This window comes from Drosophila gunungcola, unplaced genomic scaffold (assembly GCF_025200985.1).
Source record: "Drosophila gunungcola strain Sukarami unplaced genomic scaffold, Dgunungcola_SK_2 000080F, whole genome shotgun sequence".
In the NCBI taxonomy this organism is placed as follows: domain Eukaryota; kingdom Metazoa; phylum Arthropoda; class Insecta; order Diptera; family Drosophilidae; genus Drosophila; species Drosophila gunungcola.
Window position 1 is genome coordinate 363,662 of NW_026453242.1, and position 21,981 is coordinate 385,642.

The following is a 21,981-nucleotide window of genomic DNA, read 5'->3' on the forward strand; positions in this document are numbered from 1 at the left end:
TGGCACGAACAGCAAAGTAGATTTTACATTCAAAAGATATAAAAAATTGCGGCATCCTTGCATATAAAAACCTGAAAAATTTTGAAAAATCAACTTCAGTATTTTTTCTAAAAACGTTCGGGGTGAAAGATTTTTAATCGCATTCATATATCGAATTTTTTTAAATACGGCATTTACCCTTATGGGACTCCCTGTGTAAATAAATGCGCATTAGGCTAAAAGCGTTTTAATGCGCCAATGGAATAAGGCTATTACTTTCAACGTATTTTTTGAACGGTTTAAACTTGTCCAGCAACTTACTTTTAATGGTGTTGAGCTCACACCATTTTGGGCAGTCATCTATTAATGTCGAGAAGTAACGGCTACCTTTGTAACTGTCATACGTCGCTTTGTACAACCCGCACTACTTTCACTGCCCATAAACTTGATTGGAATCACCTTTTTATTCCCTTGCAGAGGGTACTAAAAATTCAGTCAGAAGATTGCAACGCAGTGAAGGAGACATTTAAGATCCTCCGAAGTATGTAAAGTAGCTGCAACGATATATAAACTTTGGCTTCTGGTTGTGGTTGCTTCCTTTCTTGTTGTATGATGTCTTTCAAGCCAACTTCATTAAGGGAGACCCAAACGCTTGTGACATTGTTGACTTTTAACTTATTTTCTTATGGCAATCTGGCTGCTTTCATTAACTTCTTCAATCTGGTACAAGTCAGATTTGCGGGGATGAGGCCCTGGCGCTGTCCTTTTAAAAAACAACCGATAGTAAATTTGCACTTAAACCTGTTGTTGGGTTTCATTCGTTTCATTCTCGCTGTTTTTGGGCTTTGACCTACAATCCGCTGGTCGGTGAACAATTTTTTCGCAATTAAAGTATTTGAATTTAAAATGTTTCTTATTGCAAAGAGTGCTCCTTTTGTCAATTCGTTTTATTTCCTATTCATCCAATAACACTGTGCAACAGCCTAAAAAATACATTGGTACGACTATATACATAAGTCTAATTAAACTCGTTGTGCTGAACACGACCTCATCCTTGAAATCCTCCATCACCCTTAGTTTTCGAGAAAATTGACGTCAAAGAGCCAAAACGGTCGATTTTACTGGTATTTTGACTCTTAATAACGGCCGAACTGAGTTTTACTGCCTGAACATTTAATCATTTTGCTATAATGCAATTATTTAAAGTGCCCACATTATTCGTTTCAAATTCTATTTGATTATTGTAGGCATTTCACAAAAATGGTATAGCCTTCTTTAAGGCACCACAAAATAATGGGGTCTTATGCCTTTTGATGTGTTTGCATTCATTTTCAAATATAAAATTTTAATAAAATCTCTCGGTTTTGGGTATAAGGATCCTTAGCCAAATAGATGGTAATTAGAAGTGGACGATGCTCACGATGATAGATTTGCCACCGAGAACTAAGTTGCCAATTTGATTTGATTTGACCGCGTCCAGCAAAATTATCACTGATCACTAATGAATTTCTAACGATAGTTTTGGAGAACGCTGAAAAAATGTATATTTTGGGTATTCCCTAAACGACAAAATTTCTAAGTTGCTCAAACTCGGTAATCTGTTCCATAAAAACTCAGCTGGTTGAATTTTCAGCATCTCAGCAACATTGAGACTGTTTTAATTTTTATTTAATTTCTGAAAAGCCAGGGTCCCAATCACCATATATATGCAAATAAAGAATTTTAAACAGCCCATAGCTTGTTATTAAATATATTAGTACGTCTTTTTTGTGAATTTCTGGTAATTTTCTTCGAAATCAAGCTAAAGCTAAGACAAACAAAGCTAGTAAAATTTAGGGTCAGTAGCTGTAAGGACAGGAAACAATTCAGGAATTCAGTTGCTAGGGAATTCCAAAATTTATTCTGATTTTATTTGCCCAGAATTTAATTTTGTGTTTACACGAATGTTTTGCTCATTTCGGAAATTTCGACGAAACGATTTGAAAACATGTATTTTTTAAAATAAGAAGCCCAATTTTTACACCGCTAATTAATTTGTTGTTGTGAGCCCACACAGCCACCTATTTTCATGAAATTCTGAGCTTCGGAAATGTGGACGCCCACTTGTCAAACTTTAAGTCGTTATAAAATGCCGTAGATCCTACAAGCTCTGAAGGACCTTTGAGAGGGAAATATAAGGAGAGTTTGCGACGAAATTAACAATTGCTTTGTTCAATTTCAAGAATCTCGTTAATTTTTAACAATGCTCAAACCAGCAATCAGCTGATCAGCTGATTTATTTCTTATCCTGTCGATACCAAAGAGCCATATATAATATTAACAATTTGTTCAAACACATTCAACCTCCAAAATTGTTTTTCCAATTCAAAGCTTTACAAGACCCTATTGAAGCTTCGAGTAGCTTTAGTTTAGTACCTGTTCTTTTGTACATTAGACATGTTTTTCCTAACGGAGAAAAATGAGTGAAAATATAAAAGTTGTAGTTCGATGTCGACCGATGAACCGAAGCGAAAATGAAAGTAAATGTGAAGTAAGGTTTTGAACTTGAAGAATGTACATATATGCTGATGTTTTTTTTATATGGGTCCGTCCCCCTTTTGATGAATACGTAATGAATGGACTGCTCCTTATATGAACGCATACATCATATTATTGATTTGTATAAATGAACTTTTATATATCATATTAGCCATTGGTGATGCCGTTTTGTAGAGTAAAGAAGTATCTAGTGCTATCGGTGCATTCCTTCCATTCCTTTTCGGATTTAAGAGTAACTGAGAAATGTTTTAAATAATAAAAATTTTAAAAATATAAATTAAATAATATTAACAACATTTTTTTTCAGAACATTGTTGAAATTAATGATTACGTCGTTTCTGTCATAAATCCTTTGGCTCGCCTCGTTCCTAAAAAAATGTTCATTTTTGATAGTGCCTATGATATGATCACAAAAACTGAAGAGATTTATAACGAAATGTGCTATTCATTGGTAGAGAGTACTATCGAGGGATATAACGGAACCATTTTTGCTTACGGCCAGACTGGGTGTGGAAAAACACACACAATGCAGGTAATAGTGTTAAAACATTAAGTATAAAAACTCCTAAGTCCTACGGATGTGATCTAAGCGGATGGTTAAACATATTCCCAAATAAATGTTTGGGAGTCAACGCATATTATTAAAGGGCTACCACCAGTTTCAGCGCAAAGCTAGAGGGAACGTTATAGTCGATTACCCTAACTTTTATACACCCGTTACTCAGCTAACCAATGTAGCGATTGCTCTAACAAGAGAGGAAAGAATCGGCTTGGAGGTACTATTGGCGCCATCTAGAGCTCGGCAGTAGAAGGTTCTGGCAGGGGTGAAATAAATATAAGGTAATAATAAGGTGCAACTCGTGTGAAGTAAAAAGTAACCGCGAGCGCAGAACTTCAACCGCCAAAAGAAAACTTTGGATTCCCAGTATTTTGTGCAATAGTTTAGGGTGAGTCTTAAATGAGCAAAACGAGGGGAAAATCCCATCAATCCCAGTTTTGCACTTTCACCCCCTTTTCTTTTGAACCAACTGACTTTCTAAAAGTCTTAGTATGCACAAATACTTAAAGGGAATCCCTTTTAATTGCCATGTAACTCTTAAGATCGGAATCTTTTTTGCTGATTTTTAATATTGGGGCTATATATAGTAGTCTCCTTGCGCACACTTTGCTGTAATCCTCGTCACTACGTGAACGGCAGTCGACAGTAACAATCAACGCCAACCTTCTAACATGTCTCAGGGTGACAGTACATACTTTCACGATTTTTGGGCGTTAGAGTGTTAGTTAGAGTCCTGCTTAAGAAACACTAGAATCTGCATGCCAAATCCCAATAAGTACCATTTTATAAAGCCAACATATTACATTACGAAAACTAATTGATTTTTTCTTTTTTTCCGATTATAAGGGCGACGGAAATTGGAACAATATCAAGAGCAGTGGAATAATTCCTAAATGTTTCGAACATATATTTGAAAGAATATCAATGGCAACAAATGTTAGATATTTGGTTTTGGTAAGCTACTTGGAAATTTACAATGAAAATATACGAGACTTGCTCAACACAAATGAGAGTACCAGCATGATAAATCATTCACTTAAAGAAATACCAGGAGTCGGTGTCTCAGTACCAACGTTGACTACTCATTCTGTTATTAGTGCAAACCAATGCTCTGAATGGTTAAACTTGGGAAATAAAAACCGCGTTACTGCAGCGACATTAATGAATGAAAAAAGCTCACGCTCGCACACTATATTTACTATCACCTTGGAACAATCTCCATTTTTTAATAGTGTTGTACCGGAGAATGACTTAGGAGGAATTCGTCGGGGAAAATTATGCTTAGTTGACCTAGCTGGTTCAGAACGACAACTTAAGACTGGCGCTCAAGGTGAACGGCTTAGAGAAGCGTCTAAAATTAATTTATCACTTTCTGCATTGGGACACGTAATTTCGTCTTTGGTTGATGGTAAAGCAAAGCATGTACCATTTAGAGACTCAAAACTTACACGACTGCTTCAGGTAATTAAAGAAAAAATAAAGGGAAGCATACTTTGGCAAACTGAAGTGTATATATCCTTGCAGCTATTACAAAATAAAACGTATATGTTTAAAAAAATGAAGCTATGTCGATTTTCAACAAAATATTTCGATAGTTCCTATGGCAACTGTATGATTTCGATGTTCGATTTTTAAAAGGAAAACTCGTTATACTAAGACAGAAAATCATAACAGTATCTCAAATGAACTGAAATACACATAGGATATAATGTTGTTCTTTTATTTTTCATATTGCTCCTAAGGCTACAATCCCACTCGATCCTACTTATATGCTATCTACAATAAAAACACCACATTTGGAAAAGTTTGCGTTAAAACGGAAAGACGGACGGGCAGACGGGCGGACGGGCGGACATACGGACATGGATAGATCGACATGGCAAGTGATGCTGATCAAGAATATATATACTTTGTAGCTCGAAAATGTCTCCTTCTTTGCGTTGCAATCTTTTGTCTGAAATTATAATATTTTTGCAACGGTATAATAAATAAATGTTTACCAATTATGTATTTTAATACAGGATTCCTTAGGAGGTAATACAAAAACTCTTATGATATCTTGTATTTCGCCATCACACATAAATTATGACGAAACTATATCTACACTTCGTTATGCAAGTAGAGCAAAGAAAATTTCAAACAAACCTAAAATCAATGAAGATCCAAAAGATGCAAAGCTTCGCCAATACCAAAATGAAATTATACATTTAAAGAAGATGCTCCAAGAGACTCAACAAAAAATCATTTTTGAAAAGGATGAAAAAAAAAAACCAGCCGAATTACCCATGGTAAAACTAGATATTCTACCTTCAAAATCAATAAAAGATGTTCAAATAATTAAATCAGACCAAAACGCAGGCATTTTTTCCAAAACAATGAACTCATTATCAACAAAGCCAAGTCTTTCATCTGTAAAATCACAAGAAGAGCTACAACTGCAAGCACGAAGTCGTATTGAATTTATCAAACGCTCTTTAATTGGCGGTGAACGTGTTGATGACTTAAAACTTATGGAACAGCACAATGCACGCAGATTTGCAGCACAGCGCCACTTAAGTGCAATTGCCCACGCTTTAAGCAGAGTCAAATGTGAGGACCGCGACCTTTTGCAAGGACATTATGCTACTATTGCCCAGGAAATAAGCATAAAAAATGATCACATCGGAAAATGCAAAACCAAAATAAAAATGCTTGAAATGGAAGTTGCCGACTTAAATTCAGAGTTCCAGTTGGATAGAGAGGATTACTTGGAAGAAATTCGAATTCTTGGACGTCATATAAAGTTTTATCAACAATTGTTTTATAAATTTCAACCGATTTTTCGACAACAGAGCAGAAACTGGTAAGAGCTTTTTTTATAGCATTAATGTAATGAAGTGTAGTATGCTCTTAAAATAAATAAAAAACCTATACATTAGCTTAAAAGTCATGAAAAAAATCGGATAACTTTGGAACCGATCAAACCATTTGTGTATGGTCTTACATTGCAGGAATGAATGTAAAAACAACGAAAAATTGATAAGATGTGTCTAAGTGAATTTATTTTTTGATGCACTCTTTTGTACTTTAATTTTGTTTGCCAGAGAACAACTGTAACACAGGTCTTCAAAATCTGAGCTGAGCTGAGTGATTCTGAACGCAGTTTATCTGCAGATTACTAATCTAAAACCCTAAAGTTTCCAGCTTTGAGAATTTTTTTAAGGTTAGACAGTTAGGGTTGTCAATCTATGATTGCCACTACTAATAATATCGATGGTTAAATCCAACTTACACCATCAATGGTTAAGAAACTTTTATGATATTTTCACCACCATATATACCTATCTCTATTTTTCTTTGACGGCATATACAACTAAATTATTATTTTCTTCCCTTGTCCGTCCTATTTTCGTAATAATCGAAAGCTCCCGCTTAGAGTCCCCAATACAAAAATTTTTTAATGCACAATCTTGTCAGAGGTGATATTGTCTCCATAGAATTGGTAAGCCACTTATCTTACAATGTACCCTTTAGACCAACCCGCAACTACCATCCTCTTAACTTTCCAAGATGTACATAGAATTTTTGCCTGTATGAACCCTTTCGTGTTCTTTGTAATAATTATAATAATTAATATATTTTTTTAACATAACAATTAATTTTAACATAATTGCACCGCACTTAGTTTTAGTTTTTTTATAAATGTCTCTATATTATGTTATTTGTATTTTCCTCGCGAGCTTGATATCCAGCGCGTAACAAGTTCGTGCTTGGTTTCGTTGGGCCACTTATTTGTACTTTTTATTGTGCCTTTGTTTGAGTTCTTCATTATCTGTTTATTCTAGCTAACAGCTATGTAACTTTTATCAAGAAAAGGTACGTTCAGCACAACAATCGTAAGAAATCTATCAGTGATCATGTTGTCTTTCTGAATATTTATTATAGTTTTGCTCGTCAGTGTATAAAGCAGTCTCCTTCTCTGCATTTTCGTTTTTATGCGAAGAATGCAATTTTTACTTGTTAACTATTAAAACATAACATTACATTTTTAAACTAGGACACCGGATACTATTTTGCAAAACTCTTCATGGAATGATGATCTTAAAATGTGGAGAATCCCAGTGATCGAATCATTAAAACTTCCACCGGCGACTCTAAAGTCCGGACTTCATAGAACTCATAGTTCTGTTATCGGTAGTACTAACTATAAATACATCAATCAAAATGTTACCCGGGAATCTAAGGACATTGAAGAAAAAGTAAGTATTTAATTTGTATTTTAAAGGGTATATTGCATAGGGTATTATAAGTTCAGTCAAAAGTTTGCAACTTAGAAAATTAGACTTTTCCGGTCCAACTGGTATTTACCTTCTGTCAAAATTGAACAAAATCAACTTTGACAGTATATCCCAAAGACATGATTCAAGACCAAGCATTTTTTTTTGGTTTTTATCTATTTTTTTTTATTTTGTTTTGAACTCATTTCTTGTTTACAACTATATGTATGTATACGGTTTATAAATAACAAAATCCTTATATTATTTATTAAAGGAAAGAAATGTCACCCTATTAAAAGATAAGTATAACATCAATGTACAAAAAAACTATTTTCGAACAAGCCGACCAAAAAAGAAGGAATTTGAGGATTGCGAGATAACTTCACAGGCTTTTAAAGGCGTACTTGATGTCACAGATTATTGAGCAACCATTTTAATATAGATATTACATTAATTTTTGAACATACCAACACATTTGTATAATAAACTTTATAAAATACTTTTACTTTGTTTTGTTAAATTTAAGAGCCAGTTTCTTGGTAAGCTTACAATCTTAACCCAAATGTGGGTTTTAATCCAAGAAAATTTATACATATTTATTCCAGGATTGAACGAATATGTAATTTTTAATAACATGCTCATGTAACCATTTTGTACAATTTCAGAAAAACGGATTTAGTCTTTTAAAATCGGACGATAATATCATATAAATATTAACTTCCAGCAAATATTCGAATTTTAATTAACTACCCTTTCTTAGGGGCTAGAAAGGGCAGGTAATTAAAATTTGAAAACTATGATACAAAAAGCCAGAAAAAGACAAATTTACCATTCAACAATTTGGCACGATATGTTCACAATTTAAAACAAACAGACAATCTGAAAGGAAGTGTAAATAAAATCTTTAACCTAAATGTCTTGAATTTAATTTCAACGAGTTCTCTGATTTTTTTCTAATAATATTGTATAACATCTTGTGAGGAGTTGAATAACTCCCCACAAAGTAGTGGACTACCAGTTACCAGTTACGCGGCGAATTCAATCGTAGTAACGGTAGTACGGCGACAGAAAGTGGTGCATTGAGCACCAGACAAAGCAAGGAAGAGTCAGAGATAGACGGCGATATAAGGCAGCAGCGAAGGGCCGTGTGCAATGAAATAGAGGGACAGCAGCGGACTTCGGACTTTGATATTGGTGCCGTGCGCGGAGGAAGAACTAGCTTCCTGCGTACAAGGACTGCACTGGCGAACTCCGTCGTACGCCTGATCGTCCTGCAAGAATTGTACGAGGTACTGGTGCGATTAGCCCGGAAGGACGCGCGTTTGTTCAGCTAGTGTCTCGAAAGGCGTATGCGTTGAGAGCACAAATCGCGAGCGCTACGCCAACAAGGAGCGGAGCCAGTCAAAATATGTACGTCGAATTCTAAAGTCTGCGGCACAGACGGTAGGGTGGAAGCGTTCGTCTAGAACCTGGCGTTTGACCCACGGACTGCGTTGGAGGCTACCGGCGTACGCTTGATCCGTCAGGTAGAAACTGAGCCGACGTACGGTGCGACCGGCCAAGACAGGAGGGACAGGAGGCTGCGGCTGCAAAAGGCGTAAGCCTTGAGAGAACTGTGTCTGTTCATCCTAGTCTGGGAACAGTGACGCATCCCTAAGCCCTGTTATCCCGCCGGAGACATCACTCCGCAGCAGTCTTAACCAAGCGAGCCGTTCAACATGGAAATGAACCGACGGCGGAGCACACTGTCAAAACCAAACCTAGGCCGAAGGTCAAATCCGCGAATGGAGATCTTTGTATACTCCTAACCTTCCTGTGCGTTTTTCACTGACTAATAGAGTGTCATGTTTATATAAATTTGGTGGGACAAGCAGATAACCAGCAAAATCAGTTCGTTACAATCTTTTTTTTCCAACAAATTTTTAAAATTTTCAAAAGACTTTGGAACTTTATATTCTTGGTTTTCTAAAGTGTCATACACTTCATTGTTAGCCCATTCATTGCTCTTACGATTTTACGAAAGTGCGAGCAAGACAAACGTATCAGGATTCCAATTTTGCTCATTTATTGGAGTTGACGACAAAACGGAAAGAAAAAGCGAGGCTTAAATATATATGTACAAATATATATATTAAATATATATATACAAATTCAGTACATAATATTATTTACAATCTAGTATTAATAATCTCTGTTTAGCTTTAAGGTATATTGAAAATAATCAACCAATCAACTCATTCGCATCGTATACAAAATCGAGATGATTGCAAGTTCGGCAACGAACATGAAGCAAAAAATCAGCATGCTGATCAAACTGATCGATCATGATTGTTCTCTGAATTTTTATTTCGGGTATGTATCACATACGATCACGATTTTGGCGAGTGTCTCGAGTTGAACTAAGCGAAATTTCGGCAGGCTGATTGAGTTGTCTCGATCATACTCGTTGCACATCTCTGATATGTATATAGAGTATTAAATAAAGAATATAGTATAATAATAAATATTTACATTAATACAGTCTGTCAACTAGCCCAGCTAATTGACAGTAAGACCGCACTAATCCCAGTTGCAGTGAACTCCCAAATTGGGCAAATTGTCTCGATCATACTCGTTGTACATCTCTGATATGTATATAGAGTATTAAATAAAGAATATAGTATAATAAATATTTACATTAATACAGTCTGTCAACTAGCCCAGCTAATTGACAGTAAGACCGCACTAATCCCAGTTGCAGTGAACTCCCAAATTGGGCACTCTAAAAAGAATAGCTTTTCCGCTTGTAAAAAGGCACTAGGCCTTAAGTTGTTTATATTTAGAATTTTATTTCGTCATCATTAAACTCCTTTGAAATCACTGCCAATCAAACCTGCTACAACCTAATTTTTTGCCGTTGTACATCAATAAATAGTAGGTAAATTTTTATATTTTAGTATCGCAGAACCGACTTCAATAATCTGTGTTATGTTTTGTTGAGTCACAGCAGTTATCGGATGACGGGCGGTGAATGTACTCTGTAGGAATAGGAGTTTCACAGTTCTCAAAAATTCCAACATATTCCCACGAATAGACTGTGTGGAAAGAGGGTATAATGGCCTAGTTCATCCAAGCGAAACGGTCGGGATTTTTGAGGGAAGGTGGACTGCTATTCCCAAAGAGCCACCATCCGTCAAAAGTCACTGTGTCGTATGCCCTTTTTCCACCCAGACCATCCGTTGAAAACGGTTGTAATTTTTAACAAATGCAACACTCCGATTTCCACAGAGCACATCCAACATCCATCTGAACAGCTGTGGCTGTGGCCAAAGTCTACAGGTCAACATTCTTTGCTTTTGTTTTGATAAGCCACGGTTGGGTGGAAAGCGGGTTGCGACGAAAACACATCGGCTAACTATCGCATAAATTAGTCAAAGTCCGTCAAATTTTACCGACGAAATAACTGTGAAATTTTTGGATTTAAAAGAGAAACTTAGCTCCATCAAAGTGATTTAGAATTATATTTCCTGCTTTCAGTTAATCAAATACTATTGTAATTTTCGATCATTAATCCAAAGACACTTACCATATAAAATGTGCAATTGCAGCAGAATGCGTAATGAAACGACAAAAAAATATTTGTTACTATTTCACTTACCATATAAAATGTGCAAATGCAGCAGAATGCGTAATGAAACGACAAAAAAATATTTGTTACTATTTCAGCGCATTTCGGCTCTTTTAAATTTGTTCCCAAACAAACTTAACATTGTTAGTGAAAAACTATAAATTATTTCTATTATATCATTTACTTAGGCCTCTGTTATCTATATATACTAAATTCTACTCACCGGCCTATTAATTTTATTGACATGAAACTGTTATTTTGAATTACAAATTAATATGAAAATACAAACAAAGGTTTGATTATTATTTTTATACAAAAGTTTTAAAGCGTCTGCACACAGCCGCTTAAAAGAATTGTAGTGAAAAATTTGAAGCGACCCATTCACACAGGCACCCGCTATTACGCAAACAGCTGATCGTCCTGCTAGATTTAAACATACCTAAAAAGAAGAAAAGAAGTTAAATTTTCCCGACAAGAAAATGAATATATACGCAAAACTAAATACAATTTGTACCTTCACAATTGGAAAGTTTTTCCTTTGCTATTGATTTATCCACTGCTGTTGGCCTAAGATGGCGTTTGGTGACCACTTGATCCTTGATCTTCCTAATAAATCTGAGTGTTTTTCGCGCTCATCGTAGGTCCAGCTCATTGTCCCGCAAAACAAATGTAAGTATATACCTTCCTATTTTCCACATATTTTCGAATTGGCATCTGTTAATTTAATTGCACTTAAAGGCATTTCCCTTTAAACGCAGACTTGACCAAAATGCATCTTCATGGCCAAAAAATTCCAAAATAGCCAAGTTAAAATCATCTAAATACTTAAAAATTACCGAATCACTACCGATTTTACAGCCTACTAATCACAACAACTAGTTGAATCGACTTTTTACGTCTATAATGCCCTCTTTCCACACAGTCCATCTGTTGGAAACGATTGGAATTTTCACCAAATGTGAAACTCCAATATCCACAGAGCACATCCACTTTCCTATTTTAGCTGATCTGAACAGCTGTGGCTCGTTATCTTTTTATGTTTTCAAAAGCCACAGCTGTTCAGATCAGTTGATATCCGAAGGGTGATGTGCTCTGTGGAAACCGAGTTCCCCGTTTTTCAAAAATCCCAGCAGAAACTTCGGCTAACTATCGCATAAATTAGTCCGTCAAATTTTAACGGCGGACTAACTGGAAAATTTTTGGAATGGCAAAACTTTTTGGACCATCCCTTCAACGGATGGTGGAAGGTGGATGGATCCCTGTGGAAACATGCTATAAAGCGGAATTTGGTCGCTGAAGCGAAAAAGCCGGCATTCTAAACAGGCTTTTAGCTTAAGAAAATCGCCCCAAAAAAACAATTTGGGTATTCCCGAAACGTCTGAGACTCTGAATTGCTGAAAATCAGTCAGCTGTTCGTCTGCTGTTCGTCATCTGATCCATTCTTTCTGAATTTTCTGCAATTCAGAGATTCAGACGTTTCGGGAATACGCAAAATAACCTTCCGCTATATCTTTGAGTTAGGTGGTGTGAGAACTAGTCATATTGCTTACGTTTCTTATCGGTATACCAAAGTTTAGTATTTAAACCAAGAAGTACTTGAATACCCATGCCAAACAACAGAATACCATTATTGATATTTTACGGCATCTGTTATCGGTTTTATAAAATTGTCTAAATTTTTTTTGGTTTTATTTTGTTTTTAGTACAAAAACTAGATAAACATTAAATTTATTGGACAATTACAAATACTTCATACAATTCAAAACTAAAATCTGTGCATTATGGTGCATTTTCCTTAAACAATTGTTTGGTATCTTACCTTTAAAGATTATTCTGTTCTATAATGAAAATAACAAATATTCTTAAGTTGAGTTTCGTTTTGCGTAAAAATCCGCTTTTCATACATGTACGTAAAAATAATTGTTTTGTACATGCACATACACACATATGTGCGTATGTAATTATCGTAAAAATCCCTGCTTCGATTACATGTAAAACAACATTCTCATCTTTCAGATCTAACAAAAAGTAAGCCTCAACAAATTCAACCCTCAGGAAATTAAAAAAAAAAAACAAAATTACCTAACACATATGCGTGCATTTATGCTTGCACATGAAATGCTTTAATACTACCTGTAAACTTAAATCTTTCAATGGATCAAAACATTGTAAATATGGCATACGAACGTTATGGCATACTTCTTCAAAATGAGCACTACGAAGATGATATAGTCAACCCAAAAGGCATTCAAAAAATAAATGTGCAAAATATAAGCAATGGTAAGTTACTAGCATCAATCAAATCGCCCGAAATTTAAGACGCTAACAAACTTTAAAATGTGTGTCTTTTCGGAAACTTTTGGTACGCATGCTAATTCCCCAAAACCTAGGACACATTAATTCTTTCGCTTCAACTACATCTAACCTTCTCTTCCCTCCATAACCCCCGAGACGGTTTAACATTGCTTGATTAATTGCTTAACTTTTCTTGAACGGTATTATCTCTGGATCATTTTTTATACCCTTGCAGAGGGTATTATAATTTTGCTCAGAAGTTCGTAACGCAGTGAAGAAGACGAAGACGTTTCCGATCCCATAAAGTATATATATTCTTGATCAGGATCAGTAGAGGAGTCGATATAGGTTTGTCCGTCTGTTCGTCTGTCTGTCTGTTTTAGCACCTTTTGCAAACTCAGTTTATAGGCTAGTCGTCCTAAAACGTGTACGCAGATTAAGTTTGAAAAGCCATTGACATCAATCTTTCCAAGTATTATTTATTTAAGCATTCCTTGATCAGGGTTAAAGCGCTTGCCGATCGGACATCTTTATATCTTATAGCTTCCATAGAAATAATTGTTACGCTCTTGTTATTCCTCTCGCTACTTTTTCAAGCTAGAAATTTCGGCAAAGTCTTTAAGGGTATTAAAACTCCGGCAAAACACTATCCTTTGCCCCTTAGATAGGTCCGCAGTAATCGCTGATGTAAAAGAAAAAGCGAAAAGAATGTTAGCGGGTGGGTGGGGGTACTGCAGCCATCTTTCAGTTCTAGTGTTGGCAATGCAGTTCGACAGATGGTGATGTGGGGGAATATGAATTTTGCAGTAGAACTAATTTAATGACACAGAATGGAATTAAAATCAACCACATATTGCACCAAACAGTCACTATTTTTTTATGCATAAGAACGAACATGCTACGATTTAATTGGTATAATAAAACAGAAATATAATGTGACTACATTTAAATAAGAAAAGTTTCTAAAAAATTGTTTATATAACCACAATTTTAAAGAAGAAAGGAAGCAAGCTTCGGCAAGCCGAAGTTTATATACCCTTGCAGCTATTTGCAAAAATTAAATAATCTTTGAATTTCGAATTATATGCGTATATGCTTAAAAACATTGAAGCTTTGATGATTTCCAGCTTAATTACTTGATCGATTCTATGGTAGCTATATGATATCGTTTTCTGATTTTAAATAAATTAAAAGCCTAGTTCAAAATTACTATCTCAAAAAAAAAAAAACTACAGCAGCAGCATAGATACATTTTCTTGCTCCCCATTACTCATCTTAGTGTAATAGAGTCTTTGCCTTTTACTGTACGAGTAGCAGGTATAAATACCTTTTATCTTTTTAAAAATCGAACGCCTAACGATAGGGTATATTAACTTAGCCTTGCAGAAGTTTGCTTAATTCTTGAAATTCAAATTTATGCACTCATTACTACTTTTTTTTTAAATAGTTCTTGTTCCAGATGGTATACCCCTTAGCAGTCACATGAACTTGCACAGAAGTAAAGTATGTGATTCAGTTATTCAGGCAGAACCAAAAATGGGTGATAACGAAAACAATTCTAATGTCCATGGAAAATTACAATTGAAAGAATCTGAAAATTTATTTTCCTCTAAGACGTAAGTAAGTATTTTAATATCAACATGAATAAAAATGTATTTATTTTTAGAAGAAAGAATACCAACATTGGATATCAAATGAATATAAATTGTTATAAAAACAGCGGTTGTGTGGGAAATCAGGGAATTTCAAAGGATGTGTCAAATAGTCTACTAAATAATGGCAGCCCCACTGAAGAGTCGGAAACTGCCGACAGTACACCTTTCCTAGCCTCAGACACAACAGCAGTAACATCAACTGGAAAATCAAGGCGGTGGGAACAAAAGCTTGTTCAAATTAAAACAATGGAAGGAGAGTTTAGTGTGACAATGTGGGCGTCCGGAATCTCCGATGATGAATACTCGGGGTCAGACCAAAATGTTGGCGAGTCCGAATTTTTTAAGGGTAAAGACGATTTTGATCATGTTTCGTCCCAACAAAACAAGAACTTCGATCAGGTTGAATCTATATTGCAACAGGAGGTGTTTACTCATGAATCACAAACACTTGAAATGCAGCCAACTATAAGCCCAGTTCCAATAATAGAACAGTTAACAAAAGAGAAAGTTGTTCTGTCTTATGAAAATAATCTTTCCAATAAGATTTTGACTAAATCAAACTTGAGCTTCGAAGATCCCATCATGATTTCTGATACCACAAGTATACATATGGTAAATGAATCTGCCGACATGACAATTGATAATCATAAAATATTAAGTAATGACAATACTGGCGATCTTCATACTTCGACTAGCTCAGTGCCATTTGGTCTTCGCTTACATGAAAGGCAACAAACTGATTGCTCACCACAATTGCCATACAACGACAATACAGGTAAAACAAAAAGACATTGAAAAATACGAAATATATTAAAACTTTTATTATTGAATGCAGGATCGACTGGTAGCGCGGATTTAAATTTTAATATCTCTGAAGTCACCGTGGCCTATCCAAATGATAAAAAAATAGCTTGCCCACATAAGGGTTGTCATAAAAATTTTAGAGATTCATCTGCAATGCGCAAACATTTACACACTCACGGTCCTCGTGTTCATGTTTGTGCAGAATGTGGAAAAGCTTTCGTAGAGAGCTCGAAACTTAAAAGACATCAGTTGGTTCACACAGGCGAAAAACCATTTCAGTGCACGTTCGAAGGATGTGGGAAACGATTTTCACTGGATTTTAATTTAAGGTAAATGATAAAGTTGGACGTCTATGGTTCTATTCAACCTTTAAATATATATTTATACTGGACATTTTATAGAAAAATACATTTTTGGTATTAGTAAAAGGGTATATAAACTTCAGCTCTTCGAAGTTTGCTTCACTTCTTGTTTTGCTTCTAATCAATATAGAACCGATTAAAAAAATAACTACTAAGTGGACTTCAGCAAACATTTTAAAACTATTTTTTAGTTTTTCGTGATATGGTAATGGTTTTTATGAATTTTACGAATTACGATTTCAATTTTATTAAATCGGACGATCATATCATATAGTTTCCATGGATACCACTGGAATATTCACAACAAAATTGTATTATTTTCTTTTTTCAATTTATTTTGGATATGATAATGGTTTATTCTAATCGGAAAACAATATCATATAGCTGTCATAGGAACAATTAAATAATTATATTATAATAATTTCAGTCAGAAGTTTGCAACGCAGTGAAGGAGGCATTTCCGGGCTTATAAAGTTTATATATTCTTGATCTATCTCACTTGGAGAGTCGATTCTACGCAAACTAGTCTCCCAGTTTTAAAGCTATTTAAATGAAACTTTCTCAAAATATGTCTTCTTATTGCAAGTAGTATATAAGCGGAACGAGCCGGATCGGACGACTATATCATACAGGTCCCATAGGAACAATCAATTAAAATAATAACTGTGCTGTTTTTATACCCTTGCAGAGGGTATTATAATTTCAGTCAGAAGTTTGCAACGCAGTGAAGGAGACGTTTCCGACCCTATAAAGTATATATATTCTTGATCAGCATCACTAGTAGAGTCGATCTAGCCATGTCCGTCCGTCTGTCCGTCTGTCCGTCCGTTTATATGCAAACTAGTCTCTCAGTTTTAAAGCTATCTGCATGAAACTTTCCCAAAAGTTGTCTTTCTATTGCAGGTAGTATATAAGTCGGAACGAGCCGGATCGGACGACTATAGCATATAGCTCCCATAGGAACAATCGGAAAAATAAATGAAAAAAATTATAACTTTGCTGTTTTTTAATTTTTTGTTTAGTTCTTCGACATATAGTAATGGTAAAATTTAAATTTCATCAAAATCGGACGACTATAGCATATAGCTCCCATAGGAACAATCGGAAAAATAAATGAAAAAAAAATTATAACTTTTCTGTTTTTTAATTTTTTGTTTAGTTCTTCGACATATAGCAATGTTTAATTATTTCAGAATTATGGTATAAATTTTATCAAAATCGGACGTCTATAGCATATAGCTCCCATAGAAATAATAAAAATATATAAAATAACTATCTAATAATTGAGCTGCAAATCATCATAGTTTCAATGTTTTTTTTTAGCACATACTCAAGTAAATCATAATTTAAATGTTTTCAAAAGTATTTAATTAATGCAATAGCTGCAAGGATATATGAACTTCGGCTTGCCGAAGTTTGCTTTCCTTCTTGTTTAATTTTGTTTTTGAATCTTTGAGAAATATTTATAGTTTAATATATCAGAATTACGGTTTTAATTTAATGAAAATCGGTCGACTTAAACATATAGCTCATATAACAATCAAAGTGTTATAATAAAAAATATGAAAAAAAACCTTTTTTTTAGTATTTTCCAAAAAAATTTTGGACATAGAAATGGTTATAAACTTTAGAATAACGCTTTTAATTTTATTAAAATAAGAAAGCGATATCATAGCTGCCCTAGGAACGCTCGAATAATTAGGCTGATAACCACCATAGCTTCAATGTTTTTACCATACACGCATGTAAATCGAAATTTAGATTTTTTAAGGACTAATTAATTTTTGCAATAGCTGCAACAGCAAAGTTAAATGTTTTTTGATCATTTTTTTTCGTTTCCTATGTGATGTAGTCGTTCGATCTTAATGAAAGAAAAATAATAAAATAATTCAAAAAATTCAATCACTACTATACCTCAAATAATTTAATTTAAAGAATGATAAAAAAAACAAAATTTAAATTTTTTTTCGTTTTATAGGTCTATGAAAAAATATCGTTAAAACTTTGGAAACAGAAAAGCAGTTTCAAAATATATATATTGTCGTTTGATATGGTCCTCTACGATTTATATATAAGGTCAAGTAAAAAGAAATCCATTATTTGTACATGAACTGCAAGCTTTTTTTATGGTTAGAATTAACTGATTTATTTCAAATAAGCACCATTTTTTTCTACAATCGATTGCCATTTTGATGGTAATTTCATGATACCTCTCATAAAATCCTTCGTCCTTATTTGCAAAAAACTGAGCCAGTCGGTTTTCACAATCCTCTCTTGTAGCTAATTTTACGCTTTCCAAATCGATCGACATTGATAGGAAAAGGTGGTAGTAACTTGGTGTGATGTCCGGGCTATAAGGGTTATGCAAAAGAACCTCCCATCCAAGCTCTCGGAGCTTCTGGCGAGTTGCTATTAATGTGTGTGGTCTAGCGTTGTCCTGATGGAAAACAATTTCTTTCCTATTTGCCAAAGTGGGGCGCTTCTGGTGCAATTGTTGACAGTACAGAACCGAATTCATTTTGCCATAGGGGAGCAGCTCATAGTAGATAATTCCTTGCCAATCCAAACACACAGCAAAACCTTTCTGGTCGTCAATCCTGGCTTAGCCGCCGCCTGGGCCGGCTCCTTCTTCGACCATGACCGTTTTCGCCTCACGTTGTTGTAAGTGACCCACTTTTTATCACCAGACACAATCCTCTACAAAAACGCTCAGTTTTTTTGGGATTCAGCATCGATTCGCAGATCGAAATTAGGTCCAAAAGGTTTTTTTTTGATAGCTCTGGTGCACCCATACATCGAGCTTTTTTGTGTTCCAGCCTTTGTTAAATGGTTCCAAACTGTTTGAGCAATGCTTAGCTTCTGGGCTTGAATGACGGGCTGACTCAACGATTTCCATAATTTTTTATGCATTTTTGACGAGTGGCCTTCCGCAGCGTGCCTCATCTTTAACTTCAAAATTTCCAGAACGAAATCGACCAAACCAGAATTTTGCATGATTGGCAGTTACAGTATTAGGGCCTATACTCCATTTACATTTTCAGCTGCCCGGCTTGCATTTTCGCTTTTGCCAAAACAAAATTGTAAAATATAGCGATTTTCAAAGCTCTTCTAAAAAGTTATTATAGTACGAATAGTACGGAAAAATTGTATGAAAGAAATATAAACTCGCTGTTTTTCAATTCATTTGAATTTTCTTCGATACATAGTAATGGTTTAATTGGGTTAGATACGGTGCTAATTTTGTCAAAATCGGACAACAATACCGTAAAACATAAAATCGTTAAAATCGGGATTTTGTTTGTTAGTTCCTATTTACAAGTTCTAGAGTCTTTTATTTTCGCATTCCTACGTGGGAATCGGTTTAATCATTCTATTCCAACCTAAACTAGCCACCCTCACCCCAATATTTTGAACCAGTCGTGCCAGATTTCCTCCAGCAGTTTCGGCGGCTTGAACCACCTTTCTAAATTTTAAAATTTTATCAGTTAAATAAATTTATACCCGACATGGCAAACGTCGCTTGAAATAAGTTTATTTCATTTTCCAATCGTCTAAGCCATTTCGACTTTCACAGTCGTCCTTAAACATGTGTACGCAGATCAAGTTTGAAAAGCGCCCCGATTGGACGTCTATATCCCATAGCTCCCTTCGGAAAAATCGCGCAGTGTAAAAGCTATTGACATGCATCTTTCCAAATCAGGGTAAAAGCGCGTGCCGATCGGACGTCTACATCCTATAGCTCCCATAAGAATAACAGGATGAATTCGCTTAAAATTTGATGTTTTTCAGGATATTTCGCTCAGTATATAATCTATTGACATGAATTTTTACAAATCGCATTTTTTATGCATTCCTTCATCAGGGTAAAAGCGCGTGCCGATCAGACGTCTATATCCATAGAATCAATAGGGTGAAATCGCTTAACTTATACTTTCGCTTATACTTTTCAGGATATTTCGCACAGTATATAAGCTATTTCGGCCAAGTCTGCAAGGGGTATTAAACCTTCGGCTTGCCGAAGCTAGCTTCCGTCCTCGTTTTTATACCCTTGCAGAGGGTATTATAATTTATTTGCAACGCAGTAAAGGAGACATTTTCGACCCTATAAAGTATATATATTCTTGATCAGCATTACTAGGAGAGTCGATCTGGCCATGTCCGTCTGTCCGTCCGTTTCTACGCAAACTAGTCTCTTAGTTTTAAAGCTCAGTTTTTAACTTTCCCAAAAGTTGTCTTTCTATTGCAGGTGGTACATAAGTCGGAACGAGCAGGATGGGACGACTATAGCATATAGCTCCCATAGGAACAATCGGAAAAATAAATGAAAAAAAATTATAAGTTTTCTGTTTTTTAATTTTTTTTTTTTGTTTATCGACATATAGTAATAAGTAAATATTTCAGAATTTCGGTTTAAATTTCATCAAAATCGGACGACTCCCATAACTCCCATTTATGTTTATAAACAATGATGGTATAATTTATATTCTTTATTTTTACGATTGTTCCTACGGCTATATGTCTGACGTTCAGTCGTACGATCCCGGCCGTTCCTGCAATACAAAGAAGACGTTTAGGAAGACAGCTATAAAACTGGGAGATTAGTTTGCGTAGAAATGGGCCAACAGAAAAGTATGGCGTCCTAATTTACACGCATGAAGTTAAGTTATGCCTGTAACAACGGAAATTTCTGCTGTTTCAATCCAATCTGAATGCCTTTCTAATATGGTATTGTGATTATCTTTTGGGTTTTAATGTCTCAAAGTGCAATGTAATGCAATTTTTTGAATTACCCCGCAATATGCCACATATACGTAGAATAGTTCTGCGTTGACTAAATAATGCATGAAGAAGCCCTTGGCTTCTTCTGAGCCCAAAACTAAAGTTTCATGGCCTACTTACTGTCATTGTTAATGAATTGCTTGAAATAAATAAAAAAAAATAAATCCATTTTATACACTCATAAACTTATTGCTATTAATCATTTTATTTACAGAACACATGTAAGAATACACACAGGAGATAGGCCATTTGTTTGTCCGTTTGATGCCTGCAACAAAAAGTTTGCTCAATCCACAAATTTAAAATCTCACATATTAACTCATGCTAAAGCGAAGTAAGTTTTTTAAATAATATTAACTTTAACGTTTTAATATCAACTTCATTTAAGGAGGAATACCAGCATTTCACGGAAAACTGGCTGTTTAAACGTTGAGTTAAACAGCCCAAGAGAAGATAATTCTACTAATTCTACTAAATTTATTAAGGTTGAGTTCCGGGATGGGGTTTCAGAAAACCATGTTCCTTTTGTGGTGTATGCAGACTGAAAGTGTATATCAACCAACACTATTTAAAATTCGATCTTGAGCAAATTTGGAATGCATAGAGATATCGTTATTCCTCTTTCACAATTCTGTTTTCTTAATTCCTTCTAATAATCGCCAGAATTGCAACTACAAATTTCTCATAGGTCAAACTAAATCATCTTCGAAATCATCAAATTTGATTTAGACTAGAAACCGGAACAACGGGGTGTATATTAAATTTATTATTAATAATAACTTTGTAATTTAGTTTGTAAACATTAATAAAAAATGAACACAAACAAAAGTTCTTTTAGAATTATTAATTATTCCTAGAACTATTATTATTAAATAAAACAAACATCAAAATTATTTCTGCCGTTTTTTAAATTTTATTGTGTAAATATAAAAACCGAACAGAACTAATTTTTGTAAGTCTATACTTAATGTTTTTAGTTTGTAAATGGGTTTTATTATTATGGTTATTATATTAAAAAAATGTATATGCATTTTTTTTATTTAAATATTTCTAATGTCTTAGCAAAGGGTGTTATAATGTAAGCCAGTAACGCTGTGAACATTTTTTCTCAGACTAGACGGGTTGATATTGCCATGGTGTTGATTTA

The 21,981-nt window shown here is 34.7% G+C and overlaps 2 protein-coding genes across 5 annotated transcripts; both read left to right on the forward strand.

Annotated features, from left to right (window-relative positions):
- Positions 1 to 2,275: 2,275 nt before the first annotated feature.
- On the forward strand, positions 2,276 to 8,083 carry LOC128264826 (kinesin-like protein KIF17). Of its 4 annotated transcripts, none has more exons than XM_053000530.1 (6): positions 2,276 to 2,509; positions 2,825 to 3,049; positions 3,923 to 4,537; positions 5,098 to 5,918; positions 7,113 to 7,314; positions 7,607 to 8,083. In XM_053000530.1, the coding sequence occupies exons 1-6, from the start codon at positions 2,438 to 2,440 to the stop codon at positions 7,754 to 7,756; spliced, it is 2,085 nt and encodes a 694-aa protein (XP_052856490.1). In that variant the 5' UTR covers positions 2,276 to 2,437; the 3' UTR covers positions 7,757 to 8,083. The 4 variants fall into 4 exon arrangements, with proteins under 4 accessions (XP_052856490.1, XP_052856491.1, XP_052856492.1 ...); XM_053000531.1 differs by having other exon boundaries at positions 2,276 to 2,498; XM_053000532.1 differs by lacking the exon at positions 7,607 to 8,083 and having other exon boundaries at positions 6,481 to 7,243.
- Positions 8,084 to 12,562: 4,479 nt separating this feature from the next.
- On the forward strand, positions 12,563 to 21,662 carry LOC128264830 (polycomb protein PHO). The gene is made up of 7 exons (XM_053000544.1): positions 12,563 to 12,845; positions 12,956 to 13,219; positions 14,682 to 14,850; positions 14,901 to 15,664; positions 15,725 to 16,022; positions 21,049 to 21,168; positions 21,223 to 21,662. The coding sequence occupies exons 2-7, from the start codon at positions 13,093 to 13,095 to the stop codon at positions 21,377 to 21,379; spliced, it is 1,635 nt and encodes a 544-aa protein (XP_052856504.1). The 5' UTR covers positions 12,563 to 12,845; positions 12,956 to 13,092; the 3' UTR covers positions 21,380 to 21,662.
- The last annotated feature ends 319 nt before the right edge of the window (positions 21,663 to 21,981 follow it).

Coding starts and splice junctions, on each gene's coding strand:
- LOC128264826 (XM_053000530.1), top strand. CDS start 2,438: ATGAGTGAAAATATAAAAGTTGTAGTTCGATGTCGACCGATGAACCGA. Junction 3,050..3,922: donor GAAAAACACACACAATGCAG/GTAATAGTGTTA, acceptor TCCGATTATAAG/GGCGACGGAAATTGGAACAA. Junction 4,538..5,097: donor AACTTACACGACTGCTTCAG/GTAATTAAAGAA, acceptor ATTTTAATACAG/GATTCCTTAGGAGGTAATAC.
- LOC128264830 (XM_053000544.1), top strand. CDS start 13,093: ATGGATCAAAACATTGTAAATATGGCATACGAACGTTATGGCATACTT. Junction 15,665..15,724: donor GCCATACAACGACAATACAG/GTAAAACAAAAA, acceptor TATTGAATGCAG/GATCGACTGGTAGCGCGGAT. Junction 16,023..21,048: donor TCACTGGATTTTAATTTAAG/GTAAATGATAAA, acceptor TTTTATTTACAG/AACACATGTAAGAATACACA.